The sequence below is a fragment of the Microtus oregoni genome, unplaced genomic scaffold, assembly GCF_018167655.1.
Source record: "Microtus oregoni isolate MIOR12 unplaced genomic scaffold, Mior012 000032F_ref0000030, whole genome shotgun sequence".
In the NCBI taxonomy this organism is placed as follows: domain Eukaryota; kingdom Metazoa; phylum Chordata; class Mammalia; order Rodentia; family Cricetidae; genus Microtus; species Microtus oregoni.
The window spans coordinates 1,373,860-1,399,666 of record NW_024543091.1 but is presented as its reverse complement, the minus strand read 5'-3'; the positions used below and the strand labels follow the sequence as shown (position 1 = coordinate 1,399,666).

Genomic DNA, 25,807 nt, shown 5'->3' with positions numbered 1-25,807 from the left:
AACAACAAGAGCAAAACACAAACACACACTACACACACACACATCATTTTTTATTTTTTATTGTTTTTATTGAGCTATATACATTTCTCTACTACTCGCCTTTCCTCTCCCCTACGCTTCTACCCTCTCCCATGATTTCCGTGCTCCCAATTTACTCAGGAGATCTTGTCTTTTTCTACTTCCCATATAGATTAGATCCATGTTTCTCTTAGGGTCCTCATTGTTGTCTAGGTTCTCTGGGATTGTGAGTTGTAGGTTGTTTTTTCGTTGCTTTATGTCTAAGAGTCACTTATGAGTGAGTACATATGGATATTTGTCTTTCTGGGTCTGGGTTAGCTCACTCAATATGATGTTTTCAAGATCCATCCATTTGCCCATGAATTTTAAGATGTCATTATTTTTTTCTGCTGTGTAGTACTCCACTGTGTAAATGTAGCACATTTTCCTTATCTACTCTTTGGTTGAGAGATATTAAGGTTGTTTCCAGGTTCTGGATATGACAAACAATGCTGCTATGAACATAGTTGAGCACATGTCCTTGTGGTACGGTTGAGCATCCTTTGGATATATACCCTGATGTGAGAATCCCCTATGTATGCTATGGTAGTATTGCTGGATCTTGAGGTAGGTTATTTTCTAATTTTCTGAGAAATCACCACACTGATATTTAAAGGGATTGTATCAGTTTGCACTCCCACCAGCAATGAAGGAGTGTTCCCTTTACCCCACAACCTCTCCAGCAGAAGTTGTTATCAGTGTTTTTGATCTTGGCCTTTTTTTTTTTTTTTTTGGTTTTTCAAGACAGGGTTTCTCTGTAGCTTTGGTGCCTGTCCCGGAACTAGCTCTTGTAGACCAGGCTGGCCTCGAACTCCCAGAGATCCACCTGCCTCTGCCTCCCGAGTGCTGGGATTACAGGCGTGCGCCACCACCGCCCCACTGATCTTGGCCTTTCTTAACAGGTATAAAATGGAATCTCAGAGTTGTTTTGATTTGCATTTCTCTGATAGCTAAGGGTGTTGAGCATTTCCTTAAGTGTCTTTCAGCTATTTTAGATTCCTCTGTTGAGAGTTCTCTGTTTAGGTCTGTTCCCCATCTTTTATTGAATTATTTGTTCTTTTGATGACCAATTTCCTGAGTTCTTTGTATATTTTGAGATCAGCTCTCTGTCTGATGTGGAGTTGATGAAGATATTTTCCCATTCTGTAGGCTGTCATTTTGTCTTATTGACCATGTCCTTTGCTTTACAGAAGCTTCCCAGTTTCAGGAGGTTCCATTTATTAATTGTTTCTCTCAGTGTCTGTGCTACTTAGGAAGAGGTCTACTGTGCCAATGCGTCCAAGTATACTTCCCACTTTCTCTTCTATGAGGCTCAGTATGGGTGGCTTTATGTTGAGGTCCTTGATCCATTTGGACTTGAGTTTTGTGCATGGTGATAGATATGGACCTATTTTCATTCTTCTACATGTTAATATCCAGTTATACCAGCACCTTTTGTTGAATGTGCTTTCTTTTTTCCATTTGATATTTTTTGCTACTTTGTCAAAAATCAGGTGTTCATGGGCACACATATCATTTCATATGCTTAGAAAATCAATTCATGTTGTCATTGCATACATATATTTGTAGAATTAATCTTTATATACTACCCAATTCTATAAAAGCAACTAATGGCTCCTCAGAATAAAGTTGAATATCAAGTATAAAGCAACAATGTTAAGTCTCTAAAATGAGAGCTTCAGAGTATTCCTTTTAAGGACACAAAATACAGTCAGGGCCTTCTGTGAAGCCATGAAGATAAGGAGTGAGGAAACATGCTAAGTCTGAGGTTTGGGGTTTTTTTGTTTTGTTTTGTTTTGTTTTTCAAGACAGGGTTTCTCTGGGTAACAGTCCTGACTGTCCTGGAACTCGTTTTATAGATCAGGATGGCCTTGAACTCACAGGCCACCTCTATCTCCTGAGTGCTGGTATTAAAGGTGTGCACCACCACAGCCCGGCTTATGAAGCATTATTTCTAAAAAGGAAAGAACTGGGTTTTCCCTTGGACTCTTGAGATAAAATTATCCTAATATATCTAGATAAATGATTTTTATAGTGCCACATATGTAAAGTCACTACCACTTTGGAAAAAACCCTTCAAATAAGAGAACATGAACCTACTTCAGGCCCTGTGTTATTATTTAGATGGTATATGGTATCATCTACGCTGCTCCTGGTAGCTCCTTACTTTGTTACACCTTCCCACCAGTCTTATATGTGTTCCCAGTACTTTTTCAATTATTTGGCAAATGTCTTGTAACCTTAAAATCAAGAATTCATTTTCTATAATAAAATACCTAGTTATAATGGAAACTTATTTTATAATTTTTACATGTATTTATTTAAAGGGGAATGTACCTGTCATGGCAATAGTAGGAGTTGCTTCTCCTTCTACTGTGTGGATTCTAGGGATCAACCTCAGGTCATCAGGTTTGATACCAAGGGCGCTTACAAAATGAGCCATCTCCGGTTTCTCAGGAAACTGGGATTCAACCTACCTCAGGACCCAGCAATTTCACTCTTGGGAATATACCCAAGAGATGCCCAATCATACTACAAAAGCATTTGTTCAACTATGTTCATAGCAGCACTATTTGTAATAGCCAGAACCTGGAAACAACCTAGATAGAAGAATGGATAAAGAAGGTGTGGCACATATACACTTTAGAGTTCTACTCAGCAGTAAAAAACAATGACATCTTGAATTTGCATGCAAATGGATGGAAATAGACAACACTTTACTGAGTGAGATAACCCAGACCCAACAAGATGAATATAGTATGTGCTCACTCATTAGTGGATTCTAGCCATAAACAAAGGACATTGATCCTATAGTTCGTGATCCTAGAGAAGCTAAATAAGAAGGCAAACCCAAAGAAAAACATATAGTTATCCTCCTGGATATTGGAAGTGGACAAGACTACCGGACAGGGTTTGGGAGCATGGGGGTGGGGTGGGGATAAGGGGAGATGGGGAAGAGAGAAGGGAGAAGGGAAGGATGGGGAGAGCTTGAGGAAATGGGATGGTTGGGATGGAGGACGGGTGGATGTAGGAGCAGGGAAGTAGATATCTTAATTAAGGGAGCCATTTTAGGGTTGGCAAGAGACTTGACTCTGGAGGGGTTCTCAGGTATCCAAGGAGATGTCCCCAGCTTGTTCCTTGGGCAGAAGAGGAGAGGGTGCCTGAACTGGCCTTATCCTATAGCCAAACTGATGAATATCTTGCATATCACTATAGAACCTTCATCTGGCAATGAGATAGAGAGAGAGACCCACATTGGAGCACTGGACTGAGCTCCCAAGGTCCAAATGAGGAGCAGGAGGAGGGAGAAGATGAGCAAAGAAGTCAGGACTGCGAGGGGTGTGTCCACCCACTGAGACGGTGAGACTGATCTAATGAGAGATCACCAAGGCCAGTTGGACTGGAACTGATGGAGCATGAGATCAAACTGGACTCTCTGAATGTGGCTGACGGTGGAGGCTCACTGAGAAGTCAAGGACAATGGCGCTGGGTTTTGATTCTACTGCATTGACAGGCTTTGTGGGAGCCTAGTCTGTTTGGATGCTCACCTTCTTGGACCTCGGGGGAGCGGGGAGGACCTTGAACTTCCCATAGGATATAGAACCCTGACTGCTCCTTCGACTGGAGAGGGAGGGGGAGGGGTAGAGGGAGGAGGGAGGGGAGAGAAGTAAGTCGAAGGGAGGAGGTGGAAATTTTCAATAAAAAAAAATTAAGAAAAAAAAATGAGCCATCTCATTGCCCCAATGGAAACTTTTAAATCCCTATCTTGTTTGATTCGCTGCTATATGGAGGTAAAGTTGCGGGATAGGGGCTGTTAATCCTCTAATAAGGAAATAAATTCTTCATCTTCGTTGCCACCTCTCCAGAATCTAGCTTCTTCCTTCTGTGAGGCTCAGGTTCTAATGAGATGAATGTATAAGACAACACTCATTCACAAGAAAATAGGCCACACTTATTACTTAAAATATAAATTTTAAGGAATTTTAACCAAATAATTAAAATAAGCTCAGCCCCCAACACACACTATATTAATCTTTCTATAACACCATTTATGCTTTTATATTCATATTTGGCTACAATAAGGCACTCTATATAATACTGACCCTGAACTACAATTGTTTTGTATAGTATAAGGAACTTCCCATAGGAACTTTCTGTCTCCAGAATCTTGCATCAGTTCCCTAGCCATCCTGGCTTTAGCTTCCTACTTAATCAGAACAAGCTAATAAACACACAATTAAAGAAGTCGCCCCCGAAAAGCAGCACCCACGTGTTCACTCTGAGTCTTCAGCTCATGAATACATGGGAAGTCACAGGCCGATGAAGATCACAGAAATGGCTGCTTTGCAGCACAACTGTCAGATCATCGAGTGCTCTATCACAACACAGGGAGAGTTCATATAGGACACAACAGGTCAAGGGCATATTTTGAATGACGAAACTAAAACTTAGAACAAGATTTAGAATTCAACTCAGGATACCATCAGACTTCTCAATGTTCATGAATTACAGACTCCTGAATCTTGGGCCAGGGCTGCCAGTTCTGACACACAAAATCCTTGAAAGGCATTGCTTCTGTCATACAGAAAAGCCCAAACACCCAAGACTGACAGCTCTTCCCAAGCTCATGACCCACCGCTGTCTAAGCTCATGACCCACCACTGTCTAAGCTCATGACCCACCGCTGTCTAAGCTCATGACCCACTGCTGTCTAAGATTAAGACCCACCGCTGTCTAAGCTCATGACCCACCGCTAAGCTCATGACCCACCGCTGTCTAAGCTCATGACCCACTGCTGTCTAAGATTAAGACCCACCGCTGTCTAAGATTAAGACCCACCGCTGTCTAAGCTCATGACCCACCGCTGTCTAAGCTCATGACCCACCACTGTCTAATCTCATGACCCACCGCTGTCTAAGATTAAGACCCACCGCTGTCTAAGCTCATGACCCACCGCTGTCTAAGCTCATGACCCACCGCTGTCTAAGCTCATGACCCACTGCTGTCTAAGCTCACAACCCACCACTTCCTGAGCTCATAACCTGCTGTGCTATCTAAACCAAAATGAAAGGTAAGCAAAGAGGAAAGTCAGGAGCAGAGCCCAGCTGCTGGGGCCAAATGGTGGGTGCACTTCTGACTTACACTGAACTGCAAGAGACAGTTAAACATTATCAGGGGATCTTGCCTTCAGCCAAACTTTCATGAATTAGATGTTTACTGTGAAGATCTGAGGGGGAAAAAAAGGTCCCCTGGTACCTCTAGCAGAAGTAGGAGGTGTCCATACTGAAAATGCTAGAACACTGTTTTCATAAGAACTTCCCTCAGAAGACTTCCGTTCATCCACGACTATTTACTGAGGCTTTACCAAAATCTAAGCAACCTAGGGGAAGAGAAATATTCAACTCAAGTTTCCTGTAGCTCCTAACATGGACAAGGAAATACCCAGCTTAAATCCACCAAAAGACAAAGACCTAAAATAGGGCTAAACAGAATAGTCCCTGCTCAGCACCTCAACAGGGCTCTGGGATAACAGGAGAGAATAGCTCAATGACCTGCAAGTCTCACAGTCTATACAAGAAATCTCAAGGAAAATCCAAAGGCAGACAGTAAGAGACACAAAAAGAAGGGCACTGAGGGACAGTATATAACCTAACCAAGCCAGATAAGCAAAACTGTCAGCAAGATTAGATGTCAGCAAGATTAGCTCCAGTGACTCCAAACACTAGCTTTCAACAAATCACACAAAAATGATACAAGATATTCAGTCACATGAGACAAAGCCAAACAAAGGACGAGATCTAGATGCTCAGCAATTTTGGAACAGTCAGACCGTGAACTGAAAATGACTATGACTCAGCTATGAAGAGCTTAACTCCAAGGAAATCGACGCCGTGCAGGGACATATGGGTAACATCACCAGACATCGAAATCAAAGTCATACTGCTGAAAATTGCCTTTGATGGGCTCATCAGTGAACCAGACACAGCAGAGGAAAGAATAAGTAAGCCTGAAAAAGAGCCAGCAGAAGCTCTGAAAATTGGAACACAAAGAGAAAAGGCAAGAAATAAAGTGGCAAAATAGCTAAGAACTGTGGGACAATCACAAAGGTGTGGCGTCTGCATATGGGACAATCACAAAGGTGTGGCGTCTGCATATGGGACAATCACAAAGGTGTGGCGTCTGCATATGGGACAATCACAAAGGTGTGGCGTCTGCATATGGGAGGACAAAAAAAGAACAGTATTTGAAGCAACAGTGGCTGAGAAGCTTACGAAGTTAATGACAAACACCAATCCACAGATCCCAAACGTACAGGAAACATACAGAAATCAGGACAAATAGCGTCTAAAAACGTATGTAGACACAGTAGAGCGACACTGCAGAGGACTGAAGGCAGAGCAGATCGTGAAGGAAGCCGCAGTGGGAACCCCATCTTCCCATGCAGTGGGAACCCCATCTTCCCATGCAGGAAGAACCCCATGTTCCCATGCAGGAAGAAGGACAAGGTTACACTGGCCTTCCTTTCTGAAATCATGTAAGCAAGAGAATAAAGGAAGAAAACACTCACTACTCAACAATTAGTTAATGCAATTATCCTTCAAAGGCACAGCATAAATAAAACTATCTCAGACACTGAGGAAATTTGGAAATGTTAAGCATTTTTAAGAGAGAAGGAAGACTTAAGATTGAAACTATATAAAACAGCAGTTTTCAACTGGGTCATGGCCTTTTGGGGGTCAAACAAGCTGTTCACGGGGGTCACATCTTTGTACTACAATTCATAACAGCAGCAAAATTACATTAATGATGTAGCAACAAAAGAATTTTGATGGAGGAAGGTCATTGGCTAATAAAGACACTGCCCTGGCCCATTTTATTGGTTAGAGGATAGGTGGGAGGAGTAAACAGAACAAAATGCTGGGAGGAAGAGGAAGTGAGCTCAGAGACTCCACAGCTTTCCTCTCAGGAGCAGACGCCTCAGAGAGAGACGCCATGCCCCGCTCCCGGGATGAAGCTCCGACCCAGGATGGACTAGGCTAGAATCTCCCCGGTAAGCGCACCTTGGGGTGCTACACACAGATGATTAGGAATGGGCTAAATTAATATGTGAGAATTAGCCTAGAAGAGAATGGGCCAAGCAGTGATTAAAAGAATACAGTTTGTGTGTTGTTATTTCGGAGCATAAGCTAGCCATGTGGGCGGCCGGGTGTGGGGGACGCAGCCCTGCCGCCCCATATTACTACCGTTGGCGCCCAACGTGGGGCTCGAACCCACGACCCTGGGATTAAGAGTCCCATGCTCTACCGACTCCACAGCTCTCCACTCGGGAGCAGACGCCTCAGAGAGAGACGCCATGCTCCTGACTCCTGGGCAGACACACGCTATGAAGCTCCGACCCAGGATGGACTAGGCTAGAATCTTCCCGGTAAGACCGGTTCTCACAGATTATTAGAGATGGGTTGATCGGGATAACAGGATTAGCCAGTAAGGGCTAGGGCTAAAGGGCCAAGCAGTGATTAAAAGAATACAGTGTCTGTGTAATTATTTTGGGCATAAGCTAGCCGGGCAGGCGGCCGGGGGTGCTGAGAACGCAACCCTGCCGCCCCTATTACTACAGAATTTTATGATGGGGGGGGGGTCACCACAACATGAGGAACTGTATTAAAGGGCCACAGCATTGGGAGGAGTGAGAACCATCAATTTAAACAAAGGAAGAGAATTGGAAAGGGAATAAGTAAAGGTGAAATAAAATCTTTTTCTTTTCTTCAGTTGCCCTAAATTGTTAAGTTTGTTCAACATAAGTGAAATAACTGGATCGGGACCAGCTGGACATCTGGACAGCCTATAGAGCCATTCCACGTTGTGTGGAAATAGACTTGAAAGAGATATGCTGCGAATTCTCTGTTTATTGCCAACTCTTGGAGCAGCCACTGGATATTTTCTTAATGAAAGATAAAACTGGTAGGCTAAGACATAAGAGAAAATGAATTTACGGTATTTATTCCTCCTTACCCCAAATAACTTTCTTGCCATTCTTTCCCATAATTTACCTAGACTTGTTTGGGGTTTCAAAGCTTTAACCATAGTTGACTATATACCACAGATAAACCAAATATTTCAACAGTTGTTTACTGGGAGCCAGGCGGTGGTGGTACACGCCTTTAATCCCAGCACTCAGGTAAATCTCTCTGAGTTCCAGGCCAGCCTGATCTACAAGAGCTAGTCCCAGGACAAGTTCGAAGCTCTAAGCTACAGAGAAACACTGTCTTGAAAAAAAAAAAAAATGTTTACTGGGACCCAAGTTCAGAGGATACAATAGAAATTAAACAGGCAAGAATTCTTCACAGAATTTTCATTAGACTTGTATGTGATATAAAAATTAAATTATTGACATGGTATGGGTAATCTATAATATACAGAAAAATAAAACATATAAAGCAAATAGTATGAGATATACAAAGAAGCCAAAATTATACAATGGAAAAAAACAACAACAAAGGGGTGCTGATCAAACTGGACGGCAGCATGGAGAAGAATGAAATAGATTCAAGTCCATGTGGACCAAAGACCTCAAGATAAAAGCAGATACACTGAACTTAATAGAAGAGAAAGTGGGGAATAGCCTTGAATGCATTGGCACAGGAGACAACTTCCTGAATAGAACACCAATTACACAGGCACTAAGATCAGCATGGATCTCCCTGGGAAAGGGAAATAGAAGCTATCTCTTGGGTAAACTGGGGGTGGGACAGATGGGGAGAGTAATGAAAGAGATGTCTTGATAGGGGTGCGCATTCGGGAGTTAGGTTTCTCCCTAATGGCATGGGAGAAACCACCAGAAATGCATAGGGATGACCCCAGCTAAGACTCCTAGCAGTAGTGGAGACGTGCCTGAACTAGCCATATCCTGTAATCAGACTGGTGACTACCCTAATTGTCATCAGAGAGCCTTCATCCACTAACTGATGGGAACAAATGCAGAGATCCACAGCCAAGCACTGGGCTGAGCTCCAGGAGTCCTGCTGAAGAGAGGGAAGAAAGACTGTAAGAGCAAGAGGGGTCAGGGTCATCACAAGGAAGCCCAGAGAAACAACTAACCTGGGCTCATAGGAGTCCACAGACTGAACCGACAGCTAAGGGAGCCTGCATGGGACCAAACTCTAGATATGTGTGACAGTTATATTGCTTGGTCTATTTTTGGGACTCCTAACAATGGGATCAGGGCCTATCCCTAACGCTTGAGCTCCCTTATGGGAACCATACTGGGCTCCCTAGCCCAGTCTTAATGCAAAATAAGGAGCTTTAACTTGATATGCCACGTTTTGTTGACACCCATGGGAGGCCTGCCCCCCTCTGAACAGAAACAGAGGAGTGGATGGGGGATGGGCAGAGGAAGCAGCAGAGGGAAAATAATGCAAGCAGAGGAAGGAGGGGAAACTGCCATCAGTATGTAAAATAAATAAAAATTTAATTAAAAAAGATCAACAATTAACAAATTGAAACTGAACCTGAAAAGCTTCTGTAAGGCAAGGACACCGTTGAAAGGACAGAATGACAGACCACAGAAGAAAAGAGCTTCACCAAATCCATATCTGACAGAGGACTAATATCCAAAATATATAAAGAACTCAGGAAACTAGACATCACTAAAACAAATAAGCGAATTAAAAATGGTGTACAGATCTAGATGAGAATTCTCAACAGAGGACACTCAAAAGATCAAGGATTACTTAAAGAAATGCTTAATCAACATCCTTAACTATCAGGGAAATGCAAATCAAAACAGCTGTGAGATTCCATCCTACACCTGTCAGAAGGTATAAGATCCAAAATACAAGTGACACCTCATGCTGGAGGTTTTAACCAGCAACTGATGAAAAGAGATGCAGAGACCCACAGCAAACATTAGGTGGAGCTCAGGGAATCCGGCAGAAGAGGAGGAAGGATGGTAGGGCCCTTGTAGGATCCAGTGATGCCAAGGGCACCACAAGAAAACCCACAGAACCAACTAACCATAAGGGTTCACGGAGACTGAACTGACAACCAGGGAGACTGTAAGACTGACCTAGGCCCTTTGCGTGTATGTTAAGGTATGTAATTTGGTCTTTGTGTGAGACTCCTAGCAGTGAGAGCAGGTTAAGTCTCTGACCCTATTACCTGTTTTTTTGGGACCCACTCCTCCTACTAGATTGCCTCAACCAGTCTTAATAAAAGAGGAGGTGCCTAGTCTGACTTTAAATTGATATACCATGGCTGGCTGATATCCATGGGAGGCCTGCCTGTCTTATCTGAAGACAAACAGTAGAGGAGGAGTAGATGGGGTGGGGGATTGACTGGGAAGAGGGGAGGAATAGGAGACTTTGATTGGGTATAAAAACAAAAATATATATATGAATAAATAAATAAACAACAAAAAGAAATGTAAAGCAAAGCTTAGTAACTTTTTCCTCTTGAGTCAATTGTTTTGCCAAATTTGACTCCTGATCTCAGTGAAAAACTTCAAGCAGCAGGGGAAAGCTGGCATTTATAGAAAGAGTACAACATGCTGAATGAGAATTTTTCTAGGTTAATTATGTATAAATGTGGTAATTAACACTTTCAAATGACTCATAATGCATCAAAGGCTGTGACACCGCCTGCTCCAAGCGTCAAAAGCACTTCCACTGCAGCCCGAGCTGGAAACTGAGCAAGGCTGAATTTCAATCCCTCTTCCCACATCACGGTACCCTCAGGCACACTTACAATGGAGCGAGTGTTGCAGCGGCCACAAAGCACAACAACAACCAGAAATCTCAAGTGATTTTATCACTTTACAGTTTAGATCGTTTCAACCATCGAATGTTCCATCTATATTAAATTGAAGTTTTCAGCCTACTGAAACTAAATTGGCCTTAGCCATTCGTCCTAGGAAATAAAAATTACGGTTGCTATTTACAGCACTTAATAAAGGTAACTTAGTGTCTGTATTATTATTCCAACCATTACAACTCTCCTGTGCACTATTATTATCTGCCTGAAATTCATGGGGCAAGAAACTAAGCAAATAGTTTCCTTAGACTATAAATACAATAGACGGACCTAAGCATTGATTTGGAATCCCAGGTTTCTCCTCTACACATCTTGGGACATGGGCTCTAAAGCCTGAAAGAAAAAAAAAATTCCTAAGAGTCATTGTGTGTCTGAGCACACGTGGGCATGCACGCACATCCTAAATAAAAAAAAAAATCTAAAATCTTCATCTATATGGAGCCTAAAGATTTGGTGCAGAGCCAGGGTGGCAGGGGAGATAACAGTCCTGTGTGAGGGTGAGAAATGCATAAGTTTACAAATGGAGGATTTAGAAAAAAGGGGGTGTTAGCACTAAGAATTAAAAATACATTTGATATATATGTTCATGCTAACTCAAGGGCTATGTACCTTGTTCCTCTGAACCCTGCTGTGTGATCTACTAGACGCTCTGCAATATCTGCTATACTTTATACAGACAGCAACGGCTCTGAGCTCAACGATCACCAGGCAAAGAAAGTGACAGCCTATAAAAACCCCATCATCACACCGTGCAGCAGGTGAAGGTTGATGTGGGAGGTGATGTATGCTGTGAATATGTTTTATTGCCACTGGTTAATAAATAAGCTGCTTTCGGCCAATGGCTTAACAGAGTAGAGCCAGGCTGAAAGAGAAATAGAGAGAGTAGGTAGAGTCAGGGAAAAGCCATGTAGCTGCCCGCAGGAGACAGATGCCTCCGCCGGAGGCCTCTGAAACTTTCCAGTAGGCCACGACCTCATGATGATACACAGATAAATGGAGATGGGTTAATTTAGGATATACCAGCTATCTAGAAATATGCTTAAGCTTTTGGCCAAACAGTATTGCGAATAATATAGTTTGTGTGTGGTTATTTCTGGTCTGGGCGGCTGGGAACGAACCAGCGGCCTTGGACAACAGAAGGTGGTATGACTTCAGACCAAGATTACGTCTCCTAAATGTTATGTAGAACACATTCAATGAAACCCATGAGGAGCCAAGATTGAGGAAGTTTGCTAAATACTGTAAGGATCTTCGCAGGCATTCCCAGTGCTTGCCAGTGACTTTTAATTTTAAACACTTAGAGGACAACTTTTTAAAAAATGATCCTTGGTGAACAATTCTTTTTTATTATTATTTTAAAAATTTAGTAGCTGTACACCATAATCCTACATAACCCCGGCAGGCAGGTGGTTGAGATCTGAGGATTGTGGGTTTGAAGCCAGGCTGGGCTAGAGTGAGACTATCTAATAAAGTCATCCAGACTTTTTTTTTTTTTGAGGTAATCTTTACTTTTACTCACTTAATTAACAATCTTCACCGGGCGGTGGTGGCGCACGCCTTTAATCCCAGAACTTGAGAGGCAGAGGCAGGTGGATCTCTGTGAGTTCGAGGCTAGCAAGGTCTTCAGAGTGAGTTCCAGGACAGGTTCCAAAGCTACACAGAAAAACTCTGTCTCAAAAAAAAAAAAAAAAAAAAAACATCATCATCATCATCATTTTCAGAGAAATCCCATGTAGGGAACACTGTAGAAGCTGTTGCTACTTTTCTATCTATTCTGGGAAAAGAGAGACCTAAGAAGTACAATCACAAAACAAGCTCAAACACAGGCTCATATCTGTGTTAACTTTAATATAACCTTAGCAGTGTGTGCTATATATAATATATAAGAACACTTTACTATTTCTTAAAATGAAGTCATATAAAAAAGATGTCTTAACACATCAGAATTTCTCTAGTCATACCTTTATTTTTGTTATATAAATGAAGTATATCAATTCTATCATCTATCTCACAAACTGAGTACTTACGACACACCAGGTGACATCTAAGAAACTGGGAATAGCAATGATGGAAAGAGGAGGCGCTCTGTTTTCAGGGTGTATGGATCTACTCTGAACATAAAAGGTTGGATAAAAACAAATCTGGTATGGTTTGGTGCAGGGAATGAAAAACCTGAGTTGAGGGTAACATCTTAAGCACATTGGTCTTGACAAGGTTCACTGAGCAAAACAGATCTCTGGAGATTTCAAAGGAAGGACAGCTATTCTAGTGGAAAACCAGGCAGAGACAGACATCGGTAGAATTTCAAGCAGATGACCCGATACATCTTGACCTCACTTCAGTTAGAAGAGAACAGCAGACCAAATTAACGAAGGCAAGGGAAAACAGCAACAAGGTCAGGAAGGCACCAGGAAGCCAGGTGGCACAGGACAAAGCCCCTTTTCATTATGAAGGCAATGGTAACATTTGCCAAGTTCTGAGCAAAGAAATTACTCAACACAGAACCATCTTGGCCTCTGTGTTCAGAGTACACTGGAAGGCAACAAGTGGGGAGGCTGTGAAGCCAGGTAGAAAACTACAATAATCCCAAGAAGAGAGATGAAGTGACAGGCAAAGAGAAAAAAAAAAGATGGTTAAATCTTGGATATACTGAAGTAGCAAGAGCTTTGCAGGCAGGTTACATATGGAGAGGTAATTCTTACTCTGAGGAACAGGAAAAGTGGGTTGTTTTTTATTGAGACGGAAAGGGATGAAGCTCCGACCCAGGATGGACATAGGCTAGAATCTTCCTGGTAAGCGCACCTTGGGGTGCCATACACAGATGATTAGAAATGGGCTAAATTAATATGTGAGAATTAGCCTAGAAGAGAATGGGCCAAGCAGTGTTTAAATGAATACAGTTTGTGTGTTGTTATTTCGGGCATAAGCTAGCCGTGCGGGCGGCTGGGGTGCTGGGGACGCAGCCCCACCGCCCTTATTACTACAGACAAATAAAAAGATCTCCGATTAGACGAGATCACCAAGAGGCAGACATGAATAGTTTATATTAAGGTTTCAGGAGAATGAACAGGAAAAACCCAAGAAAAGTCCAAAAGAGCACTTGGTGAGAAGTAACGAAGATCACAGAAGAAAGCTGTGGAATTCTGTCACAAAGATGCTCAGAGGACAGTCTGGAGGGTAAAGCTTTTCTTTACCTATATTCTGAGTTTTTTATTTTTAATCTCAAATCTGGAATTACTAAGGTCAGGAAATAAAACTGTTGAACAGACAATTTTTTAAAATTATTTTTACTTTATGTGCACTGGTGTTCTGGCCTGCATGTATTTCTGTGTGAGGCTGTTGGATTTCCTGAAACTGGAGTTGCAGATAGTTGTGAGCTGCCAAGTGGGTGCTGGGGATAGAGTCCGGGCCCTCTGGAAAAGCAGCCAGTGTTCTTAACAACCGAGCCATCTCTTCAGCCCCAAATAGACAGGTCCGGAGGAGCAGTCTGTGCTCTACTACCAAAGATGTCAGCTAACACTGAGGCCACTTAACACTTCCTAACTCAGTCACTGTACTAGACACATGAAATGATACCTGGATTACCCACCGTTATGCCAGAGATCACCTTAGCCACTGAGAACAACTCTACCACAGACCCATTTCACTACAAAGCATGGCCTATTCTTTCCCAGGATGACCTACATCCAATTACTCCCTGATACAGAAGCATACAGGATAGGCCAGTGCAGACCAAAGAGCAACAGCCATAGCCGATGGAGTTCTCTGAGGAATGAGTGGAGGCTGTTGTACCTGGAGAACCATTCACACTCTCCTTTTGTCTTTCTTCTCTGGGAGTTAACCTCAAAGGCCCTCTTGCAAAACCCTTAATCCCTGAGCTTCCTCTCAGAATATGCATCCTAGGCAACCTAGTCAATGACCAGGTGATAAGATAGGTCCTTTGACCTAAGTCAACCACTGACAGCCATAAGGATCCTGTCACAGATAGTAAATAATCCAGGCACAAGGTAGCAGTCCAACTGCTAACATGCTCTCCTAGGGTGACCTGCTTGTTCTATCAGTAAGAGAGAATGTTTACTGGAATGTTACTTTAGAGTTTTTGAGAAAACACACTAAAAGGAAAATAGGAAAAGAACACAAGACTTGAGGGCAAACAGCTGTCAACATGGGGGCCAAAGACCTTTGATTGCATATACAAAGAGACTTTCAAATTCTTTGTGTGGTTTCTCAGCAGAAGACTCTGATGATGAGAACAGGGCACTGAGCCATCAGTGAGCATTCAAGATTCCGTAGCAGATTTGGCTACGTCCAAGTCTTAGTAGAGTGATTGGGTTCTTACTGCATGGGGAGGGATGTCCGGCTTGAGCTCCCCAAATCTTGAATCCTCAGAATCAACACCACTCATGACCTTACGAGAGCGGTCTTCTTTTCTCTTCTCACTGTTTTTTAAGATAGAGACTTTCCCTCCAGGAGACAGTATGCACCCGTCTAGCACCTGTCGATTCCTGAATCTCCTCCAGACCCCTCTCAGGTCTACAAGAGCATCTTATCACATTAGAAGTCACGCAGTGCATCCTAGGGCTCAAAAAGGATGAGAACAACTGTATCCCAGAGAACAAATTTAGATAGTTTGTATTAGTCAGGAACAATACAACTGAGTTTAAGAGGGTGTTTGATCAGATGAACCCTAATGTTAGGTAGTGATTTCCTGAAAGTCTCCTGAGATGCAGAATTCAACAACTGGCAAGAATCCCTAGAGATGGCACAAAATGAATATTAAGATGATTGCTAGATAGCCAGGCAGTGGTGGTATATGCCTTTAAACCCAGCACCCAAGAGGCAGAAGCAAGCAGATCTCTGTGAGTTCGAGGACAATTTGGTCTACAAAGCAAGGTCCAGGACAGTAAGGGTTGTTACACTAAGAAACCTTGTCTCTAAACCCCACCCCACCCCCCAAAATAGGTGATTGCTAGATGCGTACCCAAACCAATGGCCCATACTAAATGAAGCCAAGATTCCAGAAGCACTGTCGTGGATGGCAGAAGCAGGGATTACCAGACTCAGAGAAGGATATTCTGGAATGTACAAATTACATACAGAAAAACAGAACAAAACAAAACACATCAGATGACTAGGTTCTATAACAGTGACAAAAAAAAAAACCATACCAAGTACCAAAGCCACATGGAATATGCTGATGAGATGCCCCCAAATTACTGAAAAGTTTACTCCTGGCTCTCAGAAGGGAGGATGGACAGACAAGTTGATCTATAAGAAGGCTCACTGGTAGCAGTGAGAAGGATCATAGGACTCCAGGAAAAAGTCTGGTGGGTACAGCTGGCATTCGGAGGGCAACAACGGTGTGTGTGTGAGATTGCGTACAGTTAGGATACAGCTGTCATAGAGTCTGCCACTCAGTGTTTGCCACCAAAAGAAATCAAAGCAAACAGCTACACAATTGAAAGCAGTTAAGGCAATAAAGTTGCAATTGCTTGTGCAATATCCAAACTTGAGCTAATCTTTTACCCACAAGCCATGGGCAGAAGAGGCCTAGTTTCCAGGAGGCAAGATTTTGCAATACTTTGGCAAGAAAGCATGAAAGTAATCCCCCCCCCCCCCAGTTCTTCAGAGAGATCTACGATGCTTAATCAGGTAGCTACCCTGGGGGAAAGTGCTCAGGCACTTTGAGGACTTTGGCCAGGGTCTACAGTGATATATGGAGACCTGAAACACCATCAGACACTCTTACTCCCTCCCCTTCTATGAAGGCATTAATAAATGGAGCCCCAACCAGGTGCTCAGAAAAGTCAGAATAAGACCACAGATCTATCCTGTGACAGATTTCTCAACTGAGATATTCTGATTTCATGCTTCATTAAGTGTGTCACAACATCTACAAGTCCTTGACTTACACAGAAAGAGTTACCATAGAGCAAACAAAGATGATTTGATACCATTCCACCCACCCCATCATTGCAACACTACTAGTAAGTTAAGAAATCAGAAAGGTTTAGGCAGTAGGGACTTGGGGAAATTAGTGGCTGCTAACAATCTCAGTAGCACTTAGGGTGGTCCCAAATGCTATTCCCCGGGTGTGGGGGCCTGTGCTGCAGCACAGCTTCTCCCTCCTAAAGTGTTAGTCCCCAAAGTACTCAACACATCACATCACATCATATCACAGTCTGGGGCCCAGTAACCCCACCTGTGAATTCAAGTCATGTTTCCTTGTAAAATGACCTCCTCTTCATTAGCCATTATCTGACCGGGCAAAGCTTGGCTTCACTTCTAGACAGCTTCTGCAGGAACAGTATCAAAATGATACTTTTAAGTCTCTGTTACTCTTCTCTGAGAAGGATCAGGAATACAACTCACTTCCTCCGGATATATTCGCATTTTCCCCATTTTTGCTTTTGAGCAGTCTCATTATATAGTGCAGGCTGAACTGGAACTCACAGCAATCTTTCTGCATCAGTTTCCAAATTCCTAGGATTACAGGTATGAGCAAGTATGCCTGGCTAGAAAGGCTTTCCACATTAAAACTACCGTTGAGTCTATTAATCCCCATTTCCTTTTCATATATCTTAAGTAATCCTCCAATTTTTAATGATCTTATTTTATGTGCATGAGTGTTTTGCCCAAGTCTATGTCTGTGTGAGGGTGTCAGATCACCTGGAACTGGAGTTGCAAGACAGTTGTGAGCTGCCTTGTGGGTGCTGGGAATTAAACGTAGGTCCTCTGGAAGAACAGCCAATGCTCTTAACCATTGAGCCATCTCTCCAGCCCCATAATGCCCCAATTTAAAATTAGAACTATAAGTTGTTTTTCTGATCCTACACTGAAAAAGATCATCCCAACTTGGCGCCTCTCTCAGTTTCTCCAGAAAGCTTTCATTGTTTCCATACAACTTTTCTCTGTGCATCATCATTTAGGAGCTTAGGACTTGCTTAATAAATAAATAATGAACTTGTCTTATTTAGGTAGATTTATTACTAGGTAGATTTCACACACTGACAGTGAAGCAAAATGTGTTGCAAGTTTCATTTCCTTTTCGTTGATTATGCTGTTATTTAGAAAGTTGATAATCACAACCTTATATAAGATTTTTGAGGGGCTGGAGAGATGGCTCAGAGGTTAAGAGCACTGACTGCTCTTCCAGAGGTCCTGAATTCAATTCCCAGCAACCGCATGGTGGCTCACAACCATCTGTAATGAAATCTGGTGCCCTCTTCTGGCCTGCAGGAATACATGCAGACAGAATACTGTAAACAAAATAAATAAATAAATAGATAGATAAATCTTAAAATAAGATTTTTTAATAAAACATCTAAAGTTCCATGTGAATAAAAAGTAGAAATGAATGCTATTAGTTAATTTTGATCTTAAACTATTCTCAACTATTTCTATGTATAAATATAGCTTACCGTGTAAGTAGGAAAGTAACAAATTAACCATTTTTTTAAAAGTAGTCCACACCGATTTAAAAGTATACGCTGCATTAACCCCATGATGAACAAGCCAATATAGTTAAATGCGATACAGACTGATGAAAAAAGCATTTTCTTCTGTTTGTTACAATTTTAAATTATAAGAAACAAAAAGACAACTGTAGTTACATGAGATCCCAGTGATAGTTATTTACAAATTTATATATTAAATAAATATATAAATACACTTTTAACATATATATATATATATATATAAACACTAATGGTTTTATGGCTGCACACTAACACAATGAATGACTGTCGCTGGCATGACAAAATTCCCTGAGTATATTACTAAAATTACCACATAATTTTTTTCACAAGGAAAAAGTTGCCACAGGCCCACAATCAAATGCTAACTACATTAGATGAAAATTCAGTAGTACATTTAATCAAATCCTGTAGATTTAAGCAGACATGCATAAACTGAGTGACAGCCTGGTTCTCCCTCTATTATAGGCTCTGGGGTTGCATAGCTCACGCTCAGTCCCCACGTCTTCCTTCTCCGACCACAAGAGGGTCCAATATCAGCCACAAACATGAATGAAGAGCAGATTTTACCAGCAGCCAGAAAAAAGTGCCAAAAATGTAAAAGACGAAAAGGCTTCCCTTTTGTATTTACTGCCACTGGCCAGGCCCCTGTTTCCATCAGCACTTCAGATGCGATCTGTGGGTTCAGTGCAGAACGGACGGGTATCATCATGCATTTCCATAGAGACAATGGCTCCTCCTTCAGGGACAGGAACAGAGGCAGCTTTGGAGGACAGACACAGTGATGCTACTGTTTGGTCAGGGAAAGTTATAGCAGGGAGAGGGGTAGTTTTCTCTCATTCATATCAAATCTAATTATTAAACCACACTGAATCAAACTCGGGAGATTTTAATAGTCATGTAGTTTTGTTACAGACTTTTGAAATTCAAGTCAAATACAGATAAAATAAAGATTGCACATACTTGGAAGAAACTGCCTCCATGAATTCATCCAAAAACTCGTCATACTCAGGACCTCTCCTTCTCCTCTGCCGCAGCCCGATATACAACGGGTCTTTAAGCAACTCCTAGTGTTAAGAAAAGAGTTGCCATAAAAAGAATTAGCAATGAGAAAGTCATTTACTTTTCCTTAGCCTGTTTCATCATCTCTATAAGAGATAGAGTAAGAAATAAAATTTTAGCATACTGATTCATAATTAGCCTAGTCACTACTTAATGCTTCACAGAGTCCATACTGTCCAGATCCAGAATAAGAAAAAAGTTACTAAATTACAACATTCTGGGTTAGTCTGGGGAAAGAAGAGTAATTAAAACATGCCAGTGATGCTCATTAGGAAAGCTCCACTCAGAGTCTGGAGATGAAATTGATTACACACAGAAATAATCTTTAGTTTTAAAGATGTACAACAGCTTATAAACAGAAAGATAACAATTCTTTTCATAGATTTCTATTTCCCAAAAAAATGAAATCTTCAAACATTTTGAGTATACTTGTTATATGACTTCCTTAAGATAGACTATTTTTAGCCTTGACCAGGTTTTTCTAAAGCTTTTTAAACCTTATAGTTTGCTGATTCTTAAACTGTTGAACCTGAGACAGCATTATTCTGTTCAAGTATTGGCATAAATAACCCTTAACATTTTAATAAATCAATTGTTAAATTGAAATATAATATAGTGTAAAACATGCCCATTAGTAGCAAAAATTCTCAACAAATTAATATCTATGAAAAAACATAGCTAATGACATATTTTAAAGTCAAAGACTAAATTATCTTCAGATTCAGAACAATACAAGAGTAACTGTCCTTATCCCTTTCCTTCATCACTACACTAGAGATGCTAGGCATTACAATAAGGCAAGAAAAAGACAATCGCTTAGACTGGGAAGGGAAGAACTAGCACTTTGAATCTGCATACACATAATTATGTAAATAGAAAAAAGAAGTAATCTACAAACCCCTTATATTAATTTAATATAGCCAGAGGATGTAAGAACAATACATAGAAACAAATGTATCTCATCATATTTGTAGTGGACAAATATATGTATCATATATAATATATATATAGTATATATTATAGCTATAACTCTATTTTTCAATCAAAACCACAAAAGGCCCGGGGGAATATTTACCAGCACATGTGTAAGCCTTGAGCACTGGAAACCATAAAGCACTGCTTCTGGAAACCTTCTAAATGGTTTTCTTAGGAAAAGGGAAAGATATCTCAGAGGGCAGAGTCAAGAACTCAAAGGAGGGCAAAAGCAAAACCCCGAAAATAACTAGCTACAGAAACGCACTATGAGGAAACGAATCTGGGCCACACAGGGGTGGCTTCCTGTCCAGGAAGGCTTTACTGGCTGTGGACCTTCTAGAACCATAGGACTCCTAGTCCTCCCATTTTGATTCAGAATGTTGGTCATTTATTCTGTCCCTGACTCACCACTCTGAGTCTGGTGTGAGAAGACATGAAAAGAGCCACAGTTAGGAAGCAAACCCCAAGTCTCATCTAGAACTGATCTGGATGAGAGGACCCTAACTTCAGACCCGTTCCTGTTACTGGGATGAAAACTTGATAAGAGTCTGAGATGGAAATCCTTGTATTGTGTGTATATAATGTAGATAATTTATGAGTAAGAATTTGGATGGAGAAAAGTACACATGTCTTAGCCATCTGAGCTTTCCTAACCATCCAGACCAAACTACAGTTCACAGGGTCATAAACATTATTAAAAATGATTTTAAGCACTGGGTTTGGAGAGACTTTGTTACAAACAAATACATTCTTTCAGGTGTGGTAATGTTAAAGATGGTTCAACTATTTAAATCTTCTGAAGAAGGGTTTAGTTAAAGCCAATAGAAACCACAGCCAAGTGCACACCTGCCGCCCTGGTATAATTATTAACAGCACTCTCTCTCTCTCTCTCTCTCTCTCGTTGTGAAATGCCCTTGCTTTGACCATACATCATACCTGCAATGTGCTGCTGAACACGAAGTTAGGGTTTTTTTTTTTTTTTTTTTTTTTGCTCACTGGAAGCTAACATGTTAAATCACATAAATGTAAAATATAAACTCTGAAACCCAGGTCTGTTGTAAAGCCCAGCTGTTCCTTAATGCATAAAAACTCTTTAAACAACCCATTGGCAGGCTTCTGGGTAGCCGAGGTTAAACTGCCAATGTGCTACTAATGGCTGCCAATATTAAAATACTTTTTCCAAGTCTGGAATATATTTAGACTCCAAATATGAGATTTAGAGGAAAAAAGAAAGAAAAACACAGTTGAAGAAAAATGTGTCCCTTTGCCTTTCTCCAATTCTTTCCCACACTGATAATTGAAGAACATAACATAAAGAAGTGTGATTGAGACAACTCAGTAGGTAAGGCATTTTCCTCCACCAGATGTCCTAGGTTCAATTTCCAGAACTCACAGGGCAGAAGGAAAGAGCCAACTCCTACGACTGCCCTCTCTCTCACACTTACACACAGACACACACACAAATTCAAAAAAGAGAAAAATAATTATAATAGTTAATTTTAAGATTTATTAATATATACAAAATGCAATTTCAAGAGGAACCAGCCAGAGGAGAGCAGGGTTATGGGAGGACAGTGGTGAAGGGGAATAAGTGAGAGCAAGTTATGTCAGATATGTATGAAGACACAATGATGGAACCCATTGCTTTGTATTCTCACCTAAACAAAATGAGAAAAAGAGAGGAATTGGAGATTACTCTAGTTTATAGGCTGTCACGAAAAGAAGCGACAGAATACTTTGCATTATGAAACCCTTATTCAACCTCTGACTTCCACATCCATACACATACATGGGCACCTACACACGTGTGCTCCCACACACATACATGGGCACCTACACACATGTTCATACACATACATGGGCACCTACACGCATGTGCTCACACACATACATGGGCACCTACACACGTGTTCATACACATACATGGGCACCTACACATGTGTTCACACACATACATGGGTACCTACACACATGTGCTCCCACTCACATACATGGGCACCTACACGCATGTGCTCCCATACACATACATGGGCACCTACACACGTGTTCATACACATACATGGGCACCTACACATGTGTTCACACACAAACATGGGCACCTACACATGTGTACTCCCACACACATACATGGGCACCTACACACATGTGCTCCCACTCACATACATGGGCACCTACTCACATGTGCTCCCACACACATACATGGGCACCTACACTCATATGATCCCACACACATACATGGGCACCTACACATGTGTGCTCCCACACACATACATGGGCACCTACACACATGTGCTCACACACATACATGGGCACCTACTCACATGTGCTCCCACACACATACATGGGCACCTACACACATGTGATCACACACACATACATGGGCACCTACACACGTGTGCTCACACACATACATGGGCACCTACACACGTGTGCTCACGCACATACATGGGCACCTACTCACATGTGCTCCTACATACATACATGGGCACCTGCACACGTGTTCACACACATACATGGGCACCTACACACATGTGCTCACACACATACATGGGCACCTACACACATGTGCTCCCCCACACATACACGGGCACCTACTCACATGTGCTCCCACACACATACATGGGCACCTACACACATGTGCTCCCCCACACATACATGGGCACCTACTCACATGTGCTCCCACACACATACATGGGCACCTACACACATGTGCTCACACACACATACATGGGCACCTACTCACATGTGCTCCCACACACATACATGGGCACCTACACACGTGTGCTCACACACATACATGGGCACCTACACACGTGTGCTCCCACACACATACATGGGCACCTACACACGTGTGCTCCCACACACATACATGGGCACCTACACACATGTGCTCCCCCACACATACATAGGTACCTACACATACATGCTTACACACATACATGGCACCTACACACATGTGCTCCCCCACACATACATAGGTACCTACACATACATGCTTACACACATACATGGCACCTACACATACATGCTCCCACACATACATGGACATCTAAACATGTGTTCCCACACACATACATGAGCACCTAGATACATCACATTCATATACATATGCAAAAAATAAGAATACAACAACACTTTTAACACCAAAAGACAAATATGGAAGTTGAAAATTAGATAGCAGGCAGATATGTTCTATACACATAGGGTTTTCATGACAGGCTTTCTCTGTAAATGAGATACATCTTAAAAAGCAGATAATGTGAAAAGTCCAAGGCAACCAGTCAACTTGACAATTCTAAGACCCACTTTCATGAAACCTTTTGTTTCTGACAACTCATGTAATCTATCAATGCAAGAAGTTCTATTGTAGATTCCAGTGATCAAGCTTCTCTGTGTCCACATGATATTGATAACCTTGCAAGAAACAGTCTTGGTGGAGACTGGAGGTTAAGAGCACTGGCTGCTCTTGCAGAGGACCTGGGTCAGTTCCCAGTACCCACATTGTGGTTCACAACCATGGCTCATAACCACCTCAAACTCCAGTTCCAGGTGATCTATCAACTACTTCTAACATCATAGGCACCAGGCAAGTATGTGGTACAAACACATTCATGCAAACAAAATACTCAAACAAATGAATAAAAATGTATAAATGATTTTAAAGGCCCAGCTTTAAAATTGTTCAAATGATTATATACTTATTTCAGTTTTATTCCTCTTCAGTAACACCTAGAATTTTCAAGATACACCACAGATCTTGTAGTTTTTATTTTATCTGACTTCCTTATATCATCTCAGCTTGTTTTAAAATACATAAAAATTAAAATAAAATCTTAATAGCAATATACACATAGAATTTTAAAACAGTATTTTTAAGCAGGTTACCTTTGATAATTAAGTCATTTCTACTAGTATTGAAAAAGAAAATATAAGAGTAGCCAACCACATTTTAAATCAAAATCTTTCCTTGGATAGCATTCAGGCATAGCAGCTAAATATAATTTTGCTTGTACATGATGAAAAATATAGGAGATGTTTAAATTACTGATGGAATTCTTCTAAAATATTAATGTGAAATAAGAAAAGTTAACTCCAAATCATCTACCCCAGACTCAATACAGACTTTTAGAACAGAAAGGCTGCTAGCTAATTAAATTTAATAAGACCTATGGAATTATTTTTCTGCACAACATAAAGATAACAACTAGAAAGAAATTATGGGATCTTGAGTTATCCATTGCTTCAAATAAGAATGGCATCAATACTTATCAAAGCATTTGAGACCACTAAGGCAGATAAACCATAGATCATACTATAGACATGAGAAAAGCACAAAAAAGTGATTTTCTTATAAAAGTTGAGGGCAGAGTTGAGAGAAGTGGGGTAACCTAAAAAATGAGTATACTTTATAAAGTTCATGAAATACAATACATAGAAATTGACACCACTTTTTTAAAACCGCCAGCTGTTTCATACACTCAAAACACATACCTCATTTTCTGTTCCCACATCCAAAATGACCGGTAAACACTGCTGTGGATTCACCCCTCCACAGGCTGTGTACAGGGCCAGTTTACCCACAGGGATGCCCATCCCATTACAACCCAGGTCTCCTAAGCCTAGGATACGCTCTCCGTCAGTCACCACAATGGCCTAGAAGAAAGAAAAAGACAACAAGTCCATCTTTCCTGCTCTCTAGTCCTAAAGGTAATAAATGCTCTGCAATGAAACACTGAGCTACAAAAAAACATAAATTAAATATACATAACTGAGTGTTTATTCATAGCCATTAGGGAAGAAGAAATATGTTGAGCATTATATAAGGTTGTATGTATGATTAATCATATTACTGTAAAAAGAAGAAGAGGTGTGAAATAGAAATTCAAACAACCCAAATAACCTACTCTTCAATCAAGAGAACAAATGGGAAATTAGAGCTCAAACTGCAAACAGAAGCACAGGGCAGCTGTCAGACTAGCCAATGCCCCTCAGTGCAATTTCAGGCGTGTCCATAACGACATTAAGTAGACAGGATAGTCACACCTCTGCTCCCCGATGCTCTGGCCTCTGACTCCCGGAAATACCTGACACTGTACTGTTATCTCCGCAGCACGTTCAGTATAGTCGGCTACACTAATTAATTGCCTGATGACCTTTCCCTAGAACTGATTAATTTTGCTTAGCTTATTTCTACTTACTCAGAATAATAATGAACCACATGTTACTCATATAGAGGACTTACTTTACAGAATTTAATATCATCATTAGAATTAAGGCACTCAATATCTTCATTCTATGATTCATGACTACAATATAAGTTAAAAGAAAACCCAATTTATTAAAAAAAATCTAAAATGCTGCAATCAAAATATCCATGGAATAGCAATGGACTTAAAACTCTATTTCTTACTTATTTTATTTTTAATGCA

At 41.2% G+C, this 25,807-nt stretch overlaps 1 protein-coding gene across 1 annotated transcript in view; it reads right to left on the bottom strand.

Annotated features, from left to right (window-relative positions):
• The window catches only part of Me1 (malic enzyme 1), a 122,781-nt gene that overhangs the window by 51,228 nt on the left and 45,746 nt on the right, over window positions 1-25,807 (bottom strand). Inside the window, exons 5-6 of the mRNA XM_041679649.1 lie at window positions 24,870-25,031; window positions 19,305-19,408 (exon numbers count right to left, since the gene is read on the bottom strand). Of these exons, the coding sequence (XP_041535583.1) occupies window positions 19,305-19,408; window positions 24,870-25,031 (266 nt within the window). The remainder of the gene's footprint in view (window positions 1-19,304; window positions 19,409-24,869; window positions 25,032-25,807) is intronic.